Source organism: Austrofundulus limnaeus, unplaced genomic scaffold (assembly GCF_001266775.1).
Source record: "Austrofundulus limnaeus strain Quisiro unplaced genomic scaffold, Austrofundulus_limnaeus-1.0 Scaffold41, whole genome shotgun sequence".
Taxonomy (NCBI): domain Eukaryota; kingdom Metazoa; phylum Chordata; class Actinopteri; order Cyprinodontiformes; family Rivulidae; genus Austrofundulus; species Austrofundulus limnaeus.
The window spans coordinates 827,376-848,297 of record NW_013952443.1 but is presented as its reverse complement, the minus strand read 5'-3'; the positions used below and the strand labels follow the sequence as shown (position 1 = coordinate 848,297).

General features: G+C 37.5%; 2 protein-coding genes across 5 annotated transcripts in view; both read right to left on the bottom strand.

Annotated features, from left to right (window-relative positions):
- Positions 1 to 693: 693 nt before the first annotated feature.
- On the bottom strand, positions 694 to 17,155 carry LOC106516769 (dipeptidyl peptidase 9; the record flags this gene model as incomplete). The annotated part of the gene is given in 20 exon segments (XM_014007280.1): positions 694 to 1,914; positions 2,042 to 2,153; positions 2,517 to 2,659; positions 3,660 to 3,812; positions 4,022 to 4,168; positions 4,303 to 4,448; positions 5,862 to 5,997; positions 6,180 to 6,350; positions 7,970 to 8,049; positions 8,676 to 8,835; positions 9,045 to 9,219; positions 9,390 to 9,490; positions 9,583 to 9,644; positions 10,576 to 10,704; positions 10,956 to 11,066; positions 11,177 to 11,345; positions 12,205 to 12,378; positions 12,814 to 12,926; positions 16,660 to 16,904; positions 17,065 to 17,155. Coding segments are annotated over 20 exon segments (2,711 nt in total), but the record flags the coding sequence as incomplete, so codon positions are not given.
- A 2,526-nt stretch (positions 17,156 to 19,681) lies between these two features.
- dazap1 (DAZ associated protein 1) overlaps positions 19,682 to 20,922 on the bottom strand; it is a 22,356-nt gene continuing 21,115 nt past the window's right edge. For all 4 annotated transcript variants that reach the window (XM_014007279.1, XM_014007276.1, XM_014007278.1 and 1 more), the window contains one exon: positions 19,682 to 20,374. In XM_014007279.1, coding sequence (XP_013862733.1) covers positions 20,202 to 20,374 — 173 coding nt within the window. In that variant the 3' untranslated portion in view covers positions 19,682 to 20,201. The remainder of the gene's footprint in view (positions 20,375 to 20,922) is intronic.

The window sequence follows — 20,922 nt, the reverse complement described above, 5'->3', positions numbered from 1 at the left end:
CTGACGTCACAACAACAGTCACCTAGCAACCTAAACCAGAGTCCTGCTCCTCATGAGGCAACCCGAGGTGAAGCTCCGCCCACTTCCTCAAGGGTCGATTCTGTTTTTACAGCAGTCATGGAGAGCAGAGATGCCTGGATTAGTTTTATTTTTATCTTTGATGACAATGTTCTAACAATATTGCCAAAGAAAACTGTAGTTTGTGAAAATAATTTCACTTYGGAAACTTCTACCATGTCGGGGAGGGAGAGGGGCGGAGCTAACGTAAACGAACGGATGGGAGGGGTTTTCCATGGCAAATTCTGCATACAGCACRTTCTGGAGAGAGCTGAAAAGATGAAATTTCATTATTTGAGATTCTTTTTGTGAAATAAATCAAATGAACATGTTTCTTATAGCCGACAGATGGATCCTAACTTGTGCTAAGACCCCATTAATAGGCCACCTTTAAGTTAATAGGAGAAAATGCTGAGCTGTTTTTTTGTGAATGAGTAGCTTTCAAAAGTGCTCCTAATTTCAATCTTTAAACCTAAAACTGTAACTCAGTTCTAACAAGTTTAGCTTATTATGAGAAAAAAGCCTCATTCTCACAAAAGCCTGATTTTATGGATAAAAGAATAAAAAAAACCAATACAAGTTTTTGCCACTAGGAACGCTTGCAAAAATTAAAATAAAAAACTTTATGACAAGTAATTGAAAACGATTGTTCACTTACATTTATTTCTTCAAAATTTGAGAGTACACTTCACCACAGACGCATCACGTTTCGCTCGACTTACAGTTTCATCAGACGGTAACAAGGCGGCGTGAGACCCGCGTGTCGCTGCGAGCCTCGTGTCAAATTCCCTGAAATATGTTTACAGAGAGCAGGCGCTCCTAACTAATACAAGGCACCCGAGCTCCCTCGAATATCTTCTTCTTATACGTCAGTTTCTTGGCACCAAGGCAAATACGTACTGTGCAAAAGTCCTCAGCAGCAGAAGAAAGTGAAGTTCCCCACAGAGTTAAAGCAAAACGACTGAGAACAGCAGCAAGATGTCGCTACATGTGCCCACGAGTTCATGAATGCTTAAGAATTTATAAAATTTGTTTATATTACTACCCAATAAAAGTGTCGAATTTCACTTTGTGTTTTTTTCTGTAACAACAGAATAAAAATAATCCATGACAGTACAGGAAAGCTCAAAATGAAACACATCAAAGAGTTGGTTGTAAGCTCTTAAAGAGCTTTACATTGGTTGCCTTCACAGAGAGAACATCTTTCTTTAAGTCACAGATGGAAAAAACTAAAAGTTGCTAAAAAAAAAGCACAGAAACAAAAAACAAAGAGAAATCTTTTTAAAACGTCAGAAGAAGGTCCATGTTTGTCTGTTTTTGCGTCGTGTCTGTTTAAAGTGCGGCAAACAGCATTTTAAACATTAATAATCTTTTCTGTCATTTGTTCCATTTTTAACGCATCTGAAAGCTTCGTCCCTGTTTGTTCTGAGTGAACAGCGCCCTCTGTAGGTTTTGAGCCTTAAAACAACCCCTAAACATTCAAAAGCAGCTTAAAAGGCCACCAAAGGCCCGTGTACTGATACTCATAATTATACAGCTTTTAGCAACATCTGATTCTTGCACCTTTCTCTTAATGCTGAAACGCTGCAGCGACTTTAAGACTGGTGATGATCTCTTGAGGTGTAACATGGTTCTGTGTAGTTTGCATTCAAATGATCATAAAATCAAGTCAGAGGTAATTTAGGTTTAAATAGGTGGAGCTGAAAGGAAAAACAGGAGGGGTAAGAAGGCAGGAGAGGGAGGTTGGTGTGTGAAAAAGGCTTATCAGAGGTTCTGCTGGAGGAAGTGCAGCAGCGAAATCTCATAATGCTCTCCGGACTCCGGACACCTGATGCTGTGCCGTTCRTTGGGATAAATCTGAGGGGAGGGAACAACAGCAAAAACAGGCATGTGAGGTCACTGTGTGATGCCAGACAAGAGACAATAAACCTGACTGTTTAAACTCGTAAACATGCTGATCTTATAATAAACATGCTCCTCACACCTGCAGACTGTAGGGCTTTCCTGCCCGGATGAGCTGAGACACCAGGAAGTTTGTGTGGAAAAAGTGAACATTCTCATCTAGAAATCCATGCAGGATCAACAATCGGTTCGGCCTGTTTCAGCATAAAAACACACGTTTGTCGACACGTTGCTTAGTTCACTGAAAACTAAAAACATTGCCTTGGAAATGTTTCTTTAAAGACAGAAACAAACTATAAATGTTTTATAAATAATAAATAGTGAAATGTTAGTTAAAACTTATAAAAAAAATTGAAAAACATCTACATTGAAGATGGAAATAAAAAAATCTAGTGGAAGCATCTTTTAGGCGTGTACATACTGTAATGACAGACAAACTGATCAAATATATAAGTTTTGTTTGTAGTTTAGACATAAAACCTCAAAAATGTTATAGTGTGACAGAGCCATTAAGGTTTTTTTACGTTGTGTAGTAAAAGCATTAACATAGGTCTCACTCATTGGGAAGTTTGTGGACATGCAGGGCAACAGAACAGGCCTCGTATCCCTTTTGGTTTTTGTCAGGCGTGTCCAAATATCGCTCTGTGTAGCCGGTGTCGTACGCCATCCATAAGGTCACCGGAGCTCCTGCAACTGCAACCTAATCACCAAACCAGAAGACAAACACAAGCTTGAATTCTTTAAAAAATAAAAAATAAGCACGGAAGCACAAGGAGAACATGCAAACTCCACACAGAATGACCCCAGGCCCTCTGGTAGTGTCAATTAAAGTTTGTAGCCCCTTCCTTCCCTACATTAAACTGTCACGTTGTGGCTTTTATTTTGACGGGTTGCTTCTGTCTGTGGAAACGAGCGTYTTTTTAACTTTCATTTTGTGTGAAACTTCTGTAACAAAAATTACAACTTTTTTTGTGGTCTGTGAATTCTCGAGCAAAACAAGATGAGTAAATTCACAGAGAACTGGAGGAGAAGAGGTAAAACACGGTTAAGATGAATGATAATATTAGTGTGATGGAAACAGAAACTAAGATAGTGATAAAACTCAATTCACATTTGCAAATGATAGAAGGAAACATCCTCAAGTTCCAGCGCAATACAAGACAACAAGACTAAGGCAAATACAGACAAAAACATAATTTTAACGCATAAAAAAGAGGTAAAATCAGTGAAGGTTCAACTTCTACAAGGTGGCAGCAGAACGTAACGTGTTATTCAAGTTATCTGTTGAAAATTCCTGTATTTTCTCATACTGCAAAATATATCACAGGATTTAAAAAAATTGTAATGTCAGTTTATTTTTTCAAATATTGTGCAGTGTTAGTTCTTTATGCATTTCTGTGCATCTCTATTTTCACATTTCAAGAATTCTGAAGCTAATATAATATTTATCTGGTGACAAATACTTCTTAAAAGTTGGAAATTAGGCTGAAACAGCCACTTATACCCTAYGTTAAATACTGTTTTTATTGTTTTCTGTTTGTGACTGAACTGCAGCAATGTGAAGCATAAAAGTTACAAATTACAAGGAGTCAAACAGCTCAAAGTATCTCAACCTTTTCACCCAGCCATGAGATGCTACAGAATTTGCAAGCTGTGAGGCTAAATCTTCCCAGTACCAAAGTAAATGTTGTGGTTCTGACCTTAAAAATGTCAGGTCTGTGGATCAGACCCATGAGGGAGAGGAAGCCTCCATACGACCAGCCGTGGATGGCAACACGACTCAGGTCGACAAACTTATACTTGTCAGCTATGTAGTGCAAACCCTCCACCTGGTCTTCAATCTCCACTTGACCCTGGATTTAAACATAAACAAACACACGGTCATTAAATCTGTTTGCTCTTTTTATACATGTATTAAGACACACTTAGTGTAAAGAAAACTAGCTAAAATGTGTTTCTTTGTATTTGTGTTTGTTAATTAAGAGTTTGGAGCTCCATGAAAGTTTCAGAAGTTATGGTAAAAATCTCTATTTCTGATCACACCAGCTTTGGCCACATTTACCATCTTGTCCTTTACAGCTCCTTCAAACTTGAGTCCTCGCTGGCACGAGCCCCGCCCATCAATGACCAGCACAACGTAGCCCAGAGACGCCAGAGTGCTCAACCTCAGATACTTCACTCCTTTATAAGAGTTGTTGACTAGCTGCACCTGGAAGAACACAGACACCGGCAAGAGGACATCAAACAACAAATAAATTTATTTTAAGATCCGGGTAAATTCACTTTAAATTCCGTCTGGATACTTAAACGATGGGCTGAGACATCAAAATATGAGAATCTAACCTGAGGACCACCATAGACGAACACAACAGTGGGATGCTTCTTGCCAGGAACCAGGTGGTTTGGTTTGTACAACATGCCATACAGCTCAAAGCCCGACTTCCCTGTAAAACTAAAGATTTCTGCAGGGGAGGCATCAAACTGGTAACCTGCGAACAAATAAATCACAAAACAAAAATATCCTTTACACTGTGTACTACAGGTTTATAGTAACTAAGTACATTTACTTCGTTACAGTACTTAAGTAGTTTTTTGAGGATTTGTAATTTTACCATTTTTTTTAAATAGCTACTTTTACTTTTATTTCATTACATTTTAAAGCTAAAAATTATACTTTTACTTCTTTACTTTAAAATGTAACACCTAGTTACTCGTTACAAAATTAAATATGATTGAACTCATCATGAAAGATGTTTCTGCACTCTAAAAAATGAAGTGTTGAATTTATTCAACAAAGTCATGTCAACTGGCTCTGCTAAGCCTAGTCGAGTAAAATGAGCAAATAAAATACAAATATTGCTCAGTTTACTCAACCTGGCCTAGTAGAGCCAATTTGGTTCAGYAAATTCAACAATTTATTTCTTAGAGAGTGTGTACAAGTACTTTTACTTGAGCAGTTTTCTCATCAGTGAAATTTATTTTTACCAAAGTCATTTTCTGTTCATGTAATTTTACTTTTACTTAATTATTTTTTTCAAGTATTTTATAGACCTCTGCTGTGTACTGATATCAATGCTAAATTAAGGCTGGGCGATGTGGCTGTAAAATCAATCACAAAATAAGTATTCCATATCAGACGATATCGATAATTGATTCGTTTTTGTTTTACACATTTGAAATAAAGACCAGGAGAATAAAAAGGTCATCTGAACCCTATGTGACCCATGTCAGATTTTTTTCTGACAGTAAGCGTGACAAATCTGATTTTTTTAGTCCAACCCAGAACTTTTCATCAGTATGTGGCACTGAATCAGATGCATATCTGATGTTTTTCAAAGCAGTCTGAAAGCTTGTGTCTCATTTCTTCTGACTGTGAGGTGGAGGTTTACGGATCAATTTGAGTAATGATAATGATGCTAACCTGCAGTCGAGTGTCTAAATCTTGTAGCTCCACACATCTTCAGCTGCTTCATCTTTTTTCATTTAATTTTTCATGTCCTGGATGACTGAGAATCCATAGAAACATGATAGTAACGTCTGTCTGACCGTAGCTATACTAAAGTTACTGGATCAATACTTCAGTTTTGCTTCCAGCACATCGCTCCGGTTCCAAAAATAAAATTGCTGCACCTGAGTTGGCAGCAAGAGGATGGTTCAAACGTAAACAGTGAACTAAACAAGACAGAACTCAATGCCAACCGTCACACGGACTTCAGTGAAACTTTCAACGTTCTGATCAGATTGGTGTTCATCATGTGTCTTTCCTGACATACAGTAAATTGCTACTGTGTATTCACCCAGCCCTGTGCTAAATCTCAAACCTGCATCTTCTAAAACAGCATCTGTAGTAGGGTATTTGTTCAGAAAGTTTTATTTCAGGAGGTCTTTCTTCAGTTCAGTACCAGAAGCTTCCATCATGCTCGCCCAAAACTGAGGCTCTTTGTGCAGCGGGTCGCTTTCTGAGCCCGTCAGCTTGTAGATGTGAACGCAGGGAGCGGTGGTCAGGCTGCTGTAGTGGCTGATGAACACGTCAAAGGTCTGTGTCAAAGAGAGTCAGAACAGATCAGCATCTATTCGACAAATTCTCCTACTGCTGCCACTGGAAGGAAACAGCACAACTTCCATTTTAAACTCCTATTTAAGTAATTATTTTACAGGATTAAAGGCATTTGAACCACTTCTGGATGATTTAAAACACAGTTTGGAGCGTGCTGGTGTACCTGGCTCACAGAGCAGCTGTGGGAGAAGCCAGGTTTGGTGAGTCGGACAATTTCGCCGGGCGACTCGTAGCTCACCACGTACAGGTGGTGCTCCAGAGGAGAGTCTTTGGTTCCCTGGAAGTAAACCAGCTTTGCTGCCTCGTCCACCCAAATCTGAGGACTACACGAACGCTGCACACAAAACATTTCATTTCTTGTTACATTTTCTCATCCTTGCAAATTTATATTCACACTCATCCTTTTCTGCAAGTCTTTTACTCTTAAAACACATTACAGAAAATCGTTTTACTCATGTCTAAACACAGACGGACGAAAAGAAGAAGAGTTCAGCTTCAAATAATCAGAAAATGGTCAGGTTTATATCCAAGCTCTTCACACCCACAATCAGTAAAGAATCCACACTTTACTTTTAATTAATACACTTTTTACTTCGTTTCTCGGGGAGACAAACTAAAATCGAGTCACAAACATTTTATTTAAATCTATTAGATGTAAATGTTTTAACACATTTCCACAACTGTGCATTTCTAGCATTGTCCTTTCTGCTCAGAGTATTTGACAAATATGAAAAAGGGCCTTGATTCAGACTCAAACATGTATTGTTTGTCTGTGTCTCTTTCCTGCCCCAAACCCAGCTGGTCGAGGCAGATGGCCACATGTCCTGAGCCTGGTTCTGCTGGAGGTTTCTTCCTGTTAAGGGGGAGCTTTTCCTCTCTGCTGCTGCCGGTGTGCTGCTCAGGATGGGAGACTGTAATGAAGTGAAGATTCGGCACAGTCTGCTGTTTTCTTTAGATTTACGTACTGTTTTTTGTGCACTGTGCCCTGAGACAATTGTTGTGATTTGGCGCTATATAAATAAAGTGAAATGAGTTGAATTATTGTCAGATGAAGACATTTTGCATTGACATTGAGATATACTGATGAAGCTTTTGTTCAGCAGCACATTATTGGTTATTTATTATAAAAAAAAGTTTTGATAGCTACATAATCTTTGTGTGTTGTAACTGCAAAAAAATAATAAAATACTACACCTTTTGAACTTTTACATGGTTTAGGTAACAGGTTTTTAAATAAGAGTGTAAATTTCAGGAAAGGTCAGCCAGTGAAAGGATATTGGACCACTCTGAGAATGTTTTTTTTTTTACAAATGTCTGGTTTGCACAGCAAGATTGTGCTGATTTTTGGCCAGATTTTGCACTTCCAACAACATGAAGGACGCCTTGATTGTCGTGATGGCTCTAAAGATAACCTGATGAGATATTCCTGTTGCGTGTTACGAGGGACCACTCCAACCTCAAATCAGGAACATTCAACATGTTGGATCGTCTTGGCTCGATGTCCCAGCGTGTGGGGGGTTCCCCGAAGACAAACGAGCTCGCAGCCTGTTGTGACGTGTGGCCAATCAGAAAGCGAGGTGACGGAAACACAGAGGATAATCCAAAATACAAAGAACAAAACAACCGTCATGGCGCACCAGAGAAACATCTTGTTTAGGTTTTTCTCTGCCAATAATAGTTCAGAAATGATCCCCATTCTTCCTCGCCGGCTGTGTTTATTTACTCCGAGCTCACATTCGATTCAAGAGGTTTTGTGAGAATTCCAGTCCGACATCTGAATGCTGGTGGGTGAAATCTGCTCGTGTGTGGCTCTACACCACACCTGTTAAATGATTATTTTATCRTCATGTGTGGGGTCTCTCAGGTTTTGAAATTCAGACGAAAATTATAAAATCTTGCTGAGTGAACCGGGCATTAGATGTAAACATTTTACCAGGTAATGTAGGCTTTTACCTTGGCTCCATGATTGGCCAGCACCTCCCACTCCCCACTGGTCACCGTCAYTTCTTCTTTAACCGGACATTTAAAATCATCTGACAGCAGACAAGAGAAAACAGCACTTGATTACAAACACACAATAAATAAAACAATACTCTGCTCTAACAAGACAGCAAAAAATTCAAAAATGTTCTGTATTAACACTACCTAGAACTAAATATGTATGTGTATACTGTATATGTATGTATGTATATGTATATATTTTAATATTATATTCTACTCATAAAATTTACTGAGTGCTTTTCAGTGAGGCTATAATTTTATTATATACAAATATATTTTGTTGCTGTTTTTGTATTCTCTCTTGTTGCAGATGTTGAGTCAGACTACAAATGTGTTGTCTTGTGTTTTCTTAATGCATCTCTCATATCTTCTTGTTTTCTCCTTTTTCTCTTCTCTGTTTACTTTGTCCCCATGTCCGTTATAATGAATTAATCCCTAAAGAATTTATAATAAAGGTTTAAATGTGGAGCATCATGGTGAAACGTCATTTTGCTGCACTTGTGAAAGTAAAACTGTTGGGCTTCATTTGGACACTCGGACATCAATTCTGAGTTTCACATTGCCGAACAGGACAGGGTAGAAAAACAACAAAAAAAAACAAACAAACAAACAAACAAACAAACAAACAAACAAAAAAACCACTACCTAACAGTGTTACCTTCAGAGTGTGTGTAGCCTTTGGCCCAGTGATAGCTCCTCTGCTGTAACACTGAGGTGATCTTATACAAGTGGCAGAAGCCCGTTTTTGACTCATTTACTGTGATGAAGGTGAACTCGTCATCAGACGTTTGGAGGAAAGGATGAAAGATGTCATGGACCTGCAGCACAAAAAAAAACAATAATAATAAAGCTACTTCATTCAACATTTTAGTTGTAATTTTATTGCAAACTYAGAGAAATAATACATTACAAGGCAGCTAAAATACTGAAACATACATAGAACTGTTGGATAGAAAGATACAAAAGGAGTCAAACTACACTGGAACCTGTACAGTTTATCGTGAACACACGTGGTGCTGGACCTCACATTGATCCAGATATCGCTGGTCTCTTGGTAGATGATGAAGGGATGGACGGCGTCTCCGAGGGCCTCCAGGCTCTCCTGCCTGGCTTTGTCCTGATGTGCGGGGACGAAGAGCGCCGGAGGCAGCAGGACTAACCGGAGGTGCTGCTGCCGTCGATCCATCATGACCGCCCACGCACTGCGATCACAGAGATGAAGAGCTGTGACCAACAGGAACTTTAGTGCAAGTGGACTGGTGTCACGTTATCTAATCTCCATCTGTAAGCCAGTGGAGTTTCATATTGTTTTTTATTCTTTAAGAAAATAAATAAATAAATAAATAAATAAATAAATAAATAAATAACTCACTATCGACCGTCTCTCGTCCACCCAGCTCTGGTGATGTACTCGACGTTGGGAAACAAACTAGTAAAAGGAACCGGCAGCTCCTTCTCCTGCGTGCTGACAATCTGAGAGAGAACAACCAAAGTTCAAAACAAATCAGTATTTACTGAAAGAGAACGAACACATTAAACAAATCAACAAAATAATAAGAACCCACATTTCCAAGACTGTCGGTCTTGATTTCGGCTAATTTGAGAGTGATATCAGGATTCCTGCTGCCTGCAAATAATAAAGAAAAGAGTTGCATCAAATAATGAGTTTGGTGATTCCTTAATAGTGAGTAATGGCAAACAGATAAATTAATTATCTTACCAATATAATTGCTACACCATTAAAGCTGAAAGAGATATCACTACAAAGGCTACTATTAGCTTTCCTAATTGACTTAGAATGGAACAGTTCTACAATGGTTTAAGTCAAATTTATTTGATAGATTCCAGTTTGTAAAGGTTAATAATGAATCTTTTTCGTTAGTCATGGAGTTCCTCAGGGTTCAGTGCTTGGACAAATCCTCTTTACTTTATCTATGCTTCCATTAGATAAAGTTATTAAACAGCATGGGATAAATTTCCATTGTTATGCTGATGATACTCAGTTATATTTATCTATGAAACCTGATGAATCCAACCAGTTACTTAAACTACAAGCATGTCTTAAAAAGATAAAAACCTGGATGACTCTTAATTTTCTGCTTCTAAACTCAGATAAGACAGAGGTTATGGTTCTTGGACCTGAACATCTTAGGGATCAACTTTGCAGCCTTTCACCTCCTCTGGATGGCATTAATCTGGCCTCCAGTTCTAATGTAAAGAACCTTGGTGTTATTTTTGATCAGGATATGTCTTTTAACCCCCACATTAAAAATGTTACCAGGACCGCCTTCTTCCACCTGCGTAATATCACTAAAATTAGAAACTTTTTGTCAAAAAATGATACGGAAAATCTGTTGTATTCTTTAGGTTTTGGTACCATGCCCTGAGCCAACGTTTGTTGTGACTTAGTGCTATATAAACGAACTGAATTGAACTGAACCTAATGTTATGCCTTTTAGTAATGCCTTAGTCATGACTTTTTAATCTTTTTTAAAGGGTTACGGCTAGAACACTACACAAAAAAGTAAAGTACAGTATATAAGTTTTTGTCTACACACCTGCGCGTGGGTATCTGTAAATGTCTGTCTTGCGCTCCTCCAGAGCCGGAGATGGGACGTGGATAATCTCCACCTCAGACTCGTCCACCTCCTCATACAGAATCTGCAGAGTTTTCCCACCATCTGTTCCTAAAACAAAAAAAGAAAAGAAAATAATAAACAAAACAAAAAAAAAACAGGAAGTGGATACATCGTTGTAATAAATTATGTTATACCTTCACTTTAAACCTGAAACTACACACTAATCCACTGTTAGTAAAACAACTGTGAACTAAACATTTTTGTTTCTGATCAATATGACACCTTAAAATTACTAATACCAATAACAATAGAAAAATACTCTGTAATAATCATCACAGTGTAACAAATGTGACATTCACCTTCATGAGCAACTGGAGACCACCAGTATCCAGTGAAGCGATCAAATTCTTCTTGAGTAACGAAAGTGGCGACACCAGCAGATTTAGGATCATCTTTAGGGTTGTCAACGCCTACAATAATAAAAAAAAGAAAAAAAAAAGAAACATAAAATAAAATGAAACAATTGTAAGAAACAAACACTACAGAAGGACTGTATACACAAACGTAACGTAGCTGTGACCTTTATGACAAAACGTGAGTCTCTTCTCTTCTCCCGTTTCTATATTTGTGATCCAAATGTCATTATTGTTGATGAAGCCGATGAAGTTGGGGTCTCCGGGACAGATTTTGGGGTCCATGCGAGTGCCTGAATTCTGGCTCTTGATCTCTGTGGGAACCACGGGAGAACTCTGAAAAAAATTACACAACAAAAGTTGAATAAAGACAAAAAGACAAATCATCTATCAGTCTTTTTTTCTGCAACATCTACTGGGAACCAAAAGTATTTTGTTTACACTTGCTACTGTCTTCAGTGATTTGCTCCTGATTTCTGGATTTTTTAGCTACATTTTGATACTTGAACCATCCTGATCCCTCGAAAAAAAAATCACATCACTGGGATAAAAAAAAATATTAAAAAGGTATTAACATGTCAATGCAATGTTCTTAGGGAGCATTAAAAATAAAACACAATAAAAACTATCAGTACATTTGTGGTGATGTTATGACTAGAATTAAAACGTTAGAATTAACGTAGAATTTAAAAAGTTCAAGGTGTTCAACTTTAACAGAATCGAATACAACTAAAATAAAATAGCATTTAAAATTAGCTCATATAATTCACAGATTTTAGGATTAGGCTCTAAAATTTTCAGACTAAATGCTGAAGACTTTCTTCAAGATTTGGGTAATATTTGCTTGTAAAAAAATAAAATAAATCTTAAAACAAACAAAACAAAAAAAAACCACAAGGCCTATGGATAAGAGTCAAGTGTTTATTTTTAAACAGAAAGAAAAAAAGCTTTAAAACAAAGCTGAGAAACAGTATTTTAACAGTAATCTAGTTGTGTTTTAATCAAAGCATCTCACAGAAACTTCTAATAATTTGTCAATTTGTGTAATTTTAAATGCTCATATTCTTGCTGACACTAAGTAGAATCAAACAAAAAAAATTCAGAGATGACTTAAATGAAAGGTTGCTGAGATGTCATCAGTTATAGTATCTTTGTTTATTTGTGGTACTTTTTATGTATTTGTTCTTTGACTCACAGTGAAACTGTTGCTCCCACCATCCCGACAGTAGTACAAGCTGCTGCTGGCCTGGAACAGGAAGAGCCCGCTGGGTCGGTGGTAGTCGTAGGAGGTGATGCCAGACACTCCCAAACGCTTCCTCTCCCGCAGCAGCTCCTCCTCCCGGGAGAAGCCCCCGTGGTGAGGGCTGGCCTGGGGTCAGGGGAGACAGGAGGACAAGCAGCGTGAGAACAACGGCTGACCAGAGGAGGTCGAAGAGAGAAMGAATTTACCACTCTCAATGAAAGAGAATCTGTGTGTGAAAGTGAATAAAACGTGCTCTCTTTCTTCATCTGCAGCAAATTAATTAAGATCAGCATCTCTATCTAGGAACATGATATTTACAGTCCTTGCAAGTGGGCATGTTTTCTATGCATACAGTATATTCATATTAATTCAATAATTTAAAAACAAACAAAAGAAATTCTATATATCTTATTATATCTGCCCCAGGTCATCTAATGTTAAGAAACACCAGCTTACTGACACAAACTTCTGACTTTCTGACAAAACATAAATGAGAGAAAGAAACTAAATGTTCTTTTCGAAAACCAAGTTTTTGAAGGGAAAAAGTTGTATCCTCCTTACCTGAAAATGATCCAGCATCTGTTTCCACGACAAAACCAGCAAGGCGTCTTTGCGAATCTTTTTAGGGATGTCTGAGTAGAGTAAAGCATTTTCCCTGCTGGCGTAAGGCATTCCTGTGAGGACAGACACGACAATCACAACATGTAGGTCCATGAGCAATATGAACCTGCAGGTGAGTAAACAGCAAGTACAACGTCTGGTGACGAAGCCAAGAGTCTGCAGATACTACCTCCTGCATAAAGACTCTGTTTATGTACTCATCAATACTATATTCAAGAACCACTTTATGTAGAGGCAGGAGAGAATCAAACAAAACCTCCATCAGTAAGACTAATTTTAGCTGAGTACATTTGGAGTATACTGGATTCTACAGCAAAGCAAAATGGAAAAACAACATGTTTTTCAGTCACTTCACTGTGTTCTGTGCTGCTTATTATGGGCTGCTTTTATTAAAGAATCAACAACTGCAACATACTTCAAACTAAGACGGAGTATTAGGGCCACACAACAAGATTTTTTTAATTATTATTACGAGATTAAAGTTGTAATATTACGAGAATAAAGTCATAATATTTAGAGAATAAGTCATAACATTATGAGAATAAAGTCATAATTTTATGAGATTAAAGTCGTAATCATGGTATGTCTATTTCCCGTTCCTCATTTCCTCCACACTTGCTGTGTACAGCTATGTGTCAGTGTTCATAAAGTAGTCTACGATGACTTGGGTCACTGTTAGATTAATATGCTTTCATCCAAATTAGCTACGTGATGACTAAATTTGTCAATGTATCCATTAATTACAATACGGCTTCAGTTTATAGTCGTTTGGACAATTTCCAAGTCCTGCTACTGATAATTTGATGCTAATGTGCTAAAAGATTAACTATTTTTTAAAGCAATACTAAAGAACAACTTGACAAGTTGCTCAATTTTCCTCATTTTAATGCAGTGGAAACTGCATGCTATTTTGTGTAAAGGCTACAATATTATGACTTTAATCTCGTAATACTACAACTTTAAACTTGTAATATTATGACTTTAAACTCGTAATACTATGACTTTAAACTCGTAATATTATGACTTTAAACTCGTAATATTATGACTTTAAACTCGTAATATTATGACTTAATCTCGTAATATTACGACTTTAATCTCGTAATATTACGACTTTATTCTCATATTATGACTTTATTTTTATACGACTTTGATGTCGTACTATTATGACTTTATTCTCGTAATTTAAAAAAAAAATCTTGTTGTGTGGCCCTAATACTCCATCGTATCAAATAAACCAAATGTAAAACTTTAATATTAACAACAGCCAGATTTAAAAAAACATATACAAAACAAACATGTAGACGAGTTATAACGTGTAATTCAAGGCTTGCAGGCCAAATCCGGCCCTTGTTAACATTTTATCCGGCCCCAAATACTTTAAATGTGAACAATGCTATAGTTTCTCTTTTTGTCTCTGTATTTAGTGCATTCTTCTCTTGACAGCTGGCTAACGTTGAAATTAAGAAAATTGAGTTTGAATTTTTCAGTAATCTTTGATTTTGGTGTGGAGAGCTACAGAGAAATGACTTTTATTTTATTTTTCTGTATTATTTTCTCATTGTAAAGACAAATTAATGGATTCTTTGTGAGGATGAATCTGTGATTGGAAGGTCCATCCATTCATCTATCCAGCAGTCACAGTGCGAGGGGCGGGGTACACCCTGGACAGGTCGCAAGTCCATCACAGGGCCACAAAGAAACAAACAAGACAAACATTCACTTTCTCACTGACAACTAGAGATAATTTAGAGTTACCAATTAACCTAACAGTCACGTTTTTGGTCTGTGGGTGGAAGCCTGGAGAAAACCCACGCATGCACAGAGAGAACATGCAAACTCTACCCAGAAAGGTCTTGCTTCTTGCCGAGAGGCAACAGCTCTACCAACTGAGCCACGTGTCTCTGTGAAAGTCACTGCTGGTACAACTCCCTGGTTTGACAACAAAAATGTGGGTGGGAAACCCCAATTTGGCCACACTCTGGGCCATYGAGCAAGGCCCCTGAACCCCCACAGCTGCTCCCTAAAATGGTAGTCCTCTGCACCACATGTGCTCACATGTGGGACAGGGAAATATGCAGAGAAATAACCTTGCCACAGAGGTACAATAAAGGTTATTTAAAAAAAGTATCTAAATGAAAAAGACTGAAGGAAATCTTGTGACTAATTAACTGCATTTGTCTTATATTTTACACTTTGTGATATTCCTTTGCTTTAACCAGTGAGAGAATCTGTATGTTTCTACTCAGTCCTTTCCTCTGCAGTATAAACAAGAACTGTTGACATTCCAAGGTCTGACATAAAATGTACCACCCCCAAAGGTGGGACCAGGGTGTTTGGGCTTTGTTAAAGACGAAAGGAAGACTCTAGCATAAGTAGACGCAGGGCTGTAGATAGGGTCCTTGTTTTGGTTCTGATAAGACTCAGGGCCATGCACACAGCTGCTGGGAGACTGACAGTGAGATGGAGCTCATTACAGCTGAAGAGTAAAGGTTTTAAAAAGAGAATTTACTTGGTTTATGCACAGTTATTCTGGCTTCCAATTTTTCATCATGTTTTCTTAAGTTGATAGAGATTAAAGCACAAAAAAATGAATGCTACTCTTTCCCAATTTAATCTTTTTACTTTTATCTGTTACCTTATGTGTGTTCTAAAYGCCACACAAACCATTATTTGGAAAAGGCCATTTGTATTTCTATAAGCATAATTTATTTGATACATTTAAATATTGACAAAAACTGGCCTTTGTCTTGGATCAAGGTTTAAATTTTGACCCCTTTGTTTAACTGAGTCAGACACACCTGAGTTATAAGGTCAGTTGTGTGGTTTAGTTGTGTTAGKTACTAAGAATAATCTGTCTGTAAAACACATCTAGTCACCAAGACTACAAAGATGTTACATTCTTAAATCCACAACTTATCCCCTTTAAAAAATGTTTAGCTTTTAGCTAAGGTGATCAACMACAGCTAAAAGAACTAAAATGAGCAACAGCGGTAGTCAAACACCAAGCAACCAGAGGTTTACTTCTATTAGTGTCGTCCACATTCTCTTGACACAATATCAAAAAAAATGTGTCCTTTACAAATGCTATAAATAAAACAGAAAAATGTCCAAAAAGCAAAATGCGGTTCCTGGTTAAGTTCCTTTTTTTTTGTCCAGCCTGGGGAGACTGGACTCACTGCAAATCTTTTGTCATAGAACTATGTTGTAAACAGACACAAATTGTTCTCCGACTCACAAGCTGCAGACAGGTTACAGACATGCACAAGCTTTTAAAGTAAGGAAATACACAACATAAAACCTCCTTATCTGAACTGGAATGTTCATTTCTGACTTTTACAAGCACATATTAGAAAATAGGACTTATCAGGATTTATCCCCTGCAATTTCTTCTGGAGTGAACAATGAGACTCAAGGTCTGTGAGAGATTCACGGTCTCACGTCTCAGAGTATAGTAAACGCTTTGCTCTTCTATGATCACTGCATCAATGAAGGAAATTGTATGAAGATTTTAAACCAGGTTATGATGCTTTTATGATCACATCTCTTCAGGGGTGTAAATGCATTTTTAGACGAAGAGACTTTAAGCCACATTTTGCACACCTTACARAAGGCATGGCTGCAGAAAAAGAGAAAAATCTGATAAGGTTTTTCTAAGTTCAAAGCATACATTTTAATTACTCTATAGTTTTAAAACCTAATGCAACATTTAGTCATTTGGACTCAGAAAACAACACAATCATGTGTTTAGTCTTAATTTGGAATCAGATTTCAGCCGCCCCTCCTTACCGAGGTAGTAGATGCGGTGGGAGTGCGAACTGGTCTCATCTTTTTGGATGAACTGGAAATCATGCGGCGCCTTGTTGATGACCACGCCGGTGTTTTTGCGGCTGTTGTGGATGATCTTCCTCAGGCCATCCCATGAGTGCTTCTCCACCTGGAACTGGGTGGGATTCACGTCCTCCATCTCCACCACCTCCGTGCTGTCCGTCAGCTCGTCCACTCCCGTCATGTCTGCCAGTGTCTCWCGGACGCTGTCGACAGAAGAACTTGCATCATCATACAATCAAGTTTTGTTGGATGAACACGGTATTACTGATTTTCAGCTCAAAACAACATGAATATAGCGTCAGCATTAAAACCAGTCTCATATTATTGACATACGTCCAGTTTTGAGTATCTGTCAAATCCTACCTTTTCTGGCTGTCTTCTGTTTTGTTTACAATTTTCAGCCTCTTTACCTTGTGCATTAACTGTTCCACAACCTTGAGCCAGACCTGACAGCCTGTAAAAACACCAAGGAAGAGATATAAGAACTGAAGACATGAGACAAAATGGTTTGTTCTAAGATAACAGAAGCTTCTGACTTTTTACAGTAACATCAGTGCGACTTGTAGTAAATAACATTATTAAACCCAGAAAATCAATTGGTGACAAATTACATCACAGCCTGATCTAAGAGCAAAGTAACTGTTGGTCCTTCTGTGCTGGTTCACCGATGATCATAAGCTGATCACCTGAACACTTCCAGCCTCGTGTTTTTGATGTAAAGTCGCACCATGGGCAGGTCATCTGCATCAATCTGACATGTCAATTTCTGTGTTACAAGGGTGGCAAATTTTACACAGTTATGTCACATTTTCACTGCAAGACGTATCCTGTTTGCTGACCTGCAGCCTGTGGTCTCAGTCTCAGGCATTACCAATAATACCATGTCATTAATATTTATTCACGATTTGACAACCTGGTCGGTTTTGAAGGGTGAACGGYTTAACTAAACGTTAACTCACAGTGTAAAAGCTCTTCAGAGGTTTTTATTTTTTCAATGTAATATACTCCAGTCAATCACTTCTTTTGAACCATCTGAGCTGCATCTACTCGCTATAGACATAGGAAAGACTCACAACTAGTCTTTCATACACTTATGTTCAATTACAATTAAATATCCTGATTATGTGTATTACATTTTTCTTGTCTAAAATCTAAAGTGGTGCAAAACCAAACCACAATGTTCAAATCCTTTTACTTTTATTTACAACAATTTTCTGCAGCATGTTATTTGAAAACTACAAAACTACACCTCTCTGAGTATGATCGCTTTTTATTACTAATGAATAAATGTTCACATTAGCTGCTGATATATGACCTTGTCGAGTTTATTTAATAAACTATTGTGAATCATCCATTATGGAACCTGAAACCCTAGAAAACAATGCATACCTTAGTTTTAGCACTGTGTTTCTATTGTCCTTAATTTGTTGTTATTTTTATTAAAACCAGGCTGTCAGGATACAGAGAATCGGTTCAGATTCATTTCTTCCTCTGACACGCCTGCTGATGATTTAAATCATTAGCTGTCCGACAGAAAACGTCTACCACAGTGTGTCTTGTCCATAAAAATATCCCTGGCCAACTCTTTTAGGCGTGTAAACCTCCTCGACGACAAACTTTGATGCAAAACCGAGCAGCTCGCGACCGTTAAGCATTAAGCTAAGCTAGCAGAGCACAAAATACATTCTGAGAGAACGAAAAAAATCTAAACAGTAAAAATGTCAGTTCGTGTTTTGGCTTACACTTTCTGCCCAGAGATCTTGAAAGTCTATCTCCTTCTGTCGAAACAAGCGCTGTGCTTCAAATGACGGGGAAAATTATATTTATACAAGCCGAAACACTTTCCGGAGAGCAGGTAGCAGCTTAATGCTAATGGGGGACCAACGCGGAAATGGGTAGTTTGTGGAAATCAGACGTTTCAAGTTGAACCTTTAACCCGGAGATGATTAGTCGATGGTTTGAGACGAGATGAAAGACTTTGATACTATATTGACATTTTATTTTATTTGGCAAAGAGCAAAGCTAAGCTTGTTCGACCACATTCGAATATTTTAGTAAAAACTTCAAAAAACAATTTTATTTGATGTCCTTAAACGCACCTGAAGACTCGCAGACCTGTCTTTTTTACAGCTCCAGCTGGTTTACCTGAGGGGAAAACAAACAAACAAACAAACAAACAAACAAAAAACATGGATAAATAATTAAAACAAGTCTCCCGAGTGCAGATGTAGGAAGCTCTACCAGATAAAGGAAAAAACAGTCCTTAAGTGTTAAAAAAGATTTAAGTTGGCCAATTAATAAAAGCTAAAATTACAAAAAAGGTAAATATATATTCATTATAAGATACAAAATAATTTTACATGAAAGAAAATGAGGCACAAAACTACCAAAAATCATAATTATCAAAACAAAACTGTGCAAGCTGAGAAATCAAGACTTAGTGATGTAAAACAATCATGTTGTATGCATGGATGAATGTTTTGAATATCRGTATATCTGAGGGACCTTAATTTAATATGTCCACACAAAGAGACCTTATGTTTCATCCTTACATTTTGGGTTTAATATCTAATGTAAAACCACAGAATCCTAAYAAATTCTGATACAGAAAATTCTGAAATGAATACTACAATGTAAATGTTTAAACRTTATCTAAATGACAAAAAAGCCCTTTTATGCAGCTCCTCCAAAGGAAAAGAAAACAGGACGAAAGACAAGCCATTTTATTCTTAAAACATTTATTTCTGTAATAATTTCTCCTTTTTATCCTTTTTGCATAAGTGCAAAAATGCACCCAAAACAGCCACCTGAGGGAAGTCTACATCTTTAAATAAAAAAACAAGCAGTGTACATTTATAGTACAAAATTCTCTTTTTAAAAAATTGCACAGTTTGTGTATAATATATATATATATAATCATATTCTCCATTTTAAACAAACTTTAAAGGCTCAGAAAGTAAACAAAAGTTTTCACCAAATGAAAAATAAAAATGTTTTTATTATTCCCTAGAATTTAAAGCTGAGGAAACTTGAGACCCTGTTTTTCACTTGTGTCCATCATAAATATACATATTCAAATGCAAGTCTCTTTACATATAACATCTGTGCTAGTGTTTCACCAGACAATCAAAATTATTGCAAAGTAGTTTAGTTCTACTATAAAACGCAGGTGTAGAGGAGGCATGGAGGAGGAGAAGGAAGAGGAGGAGGGTAAAAGCTTCTTTCTGCTGAATGATCAATAAGTTATGCAAAAAAAATATATCTTTTCTTTTTTTTTTTAAACACATCTTTAAAATTTCCTGGAATCCCTGCTTTTACAACAGGCTTCTGTTTCACAAACTCTTCATTCAATACTCCTAACAAACACTGCAGAGTTCCAGTTTTGCTTTTAAGCAATGCTCATATCCCTGACCTTTTTTTTTCTCTTTTGTTTTTCATTTTTTGTCGTTTCTGAATTTTACACAGCGGGCACCACCCGGTGAGGGGTGGGGTGGGGGTGGTCAGCGTCGATAGGGATGAAAGCCCTGTACGTTGTGGTTCTGCCCTCTGCCAAACGCACTTGCGGTGGGTTGGGGAGCGGCGGCAGGCTGTGCTGTTGGGGCCCCGTAGGAGGCGGCTGGCTGACTGGGGTCTGCGAAGCTGTGGCCGAAGGCCGTCAGGTCCTGGCCGTACCCTGTGGTAAATAAAATAAAACAGGAATAAAAAGTTAATGTTTACAAAACAGGCATCAAGTTAAAAAAGGTTATAGAAAATATTCTGATCCCTTTAATTTTACTGTTTTATTGCCCAATACTCCTTTAAAACTACATGCTCACTCTCTTTTAATTCAAAGATTTAATGAAAAAATAAAAAACACACATTTTGTCGTTACTAGATCTTTAAATGAGGTTAATATTAATTCTAAAGTTAAAAGACTTTCTCAAAATTTAACTAAAACAAAGTCAAAATGAAAAACTAGTGTATTAATAGCTCAATGAACCACATTTAGCAGTAAAAATTAAAGTCAAAAAGAAAAAAATTGTATAGGTCTTCTGGACGGGTTCTTCTCTAATGAAACGTTTCGTCTCTCCTCCAAGAGACTTCTTCAATCTGACAGTTTCAGGCAAAATTCAGGATTTTAAACACTGCCTAGATGTGACTGATACTCACATCATATGGCTATCGTTGACACCTAATTAACACCTATTGTTAACAGGGGGTGGAATGATACTGGCAATAGCC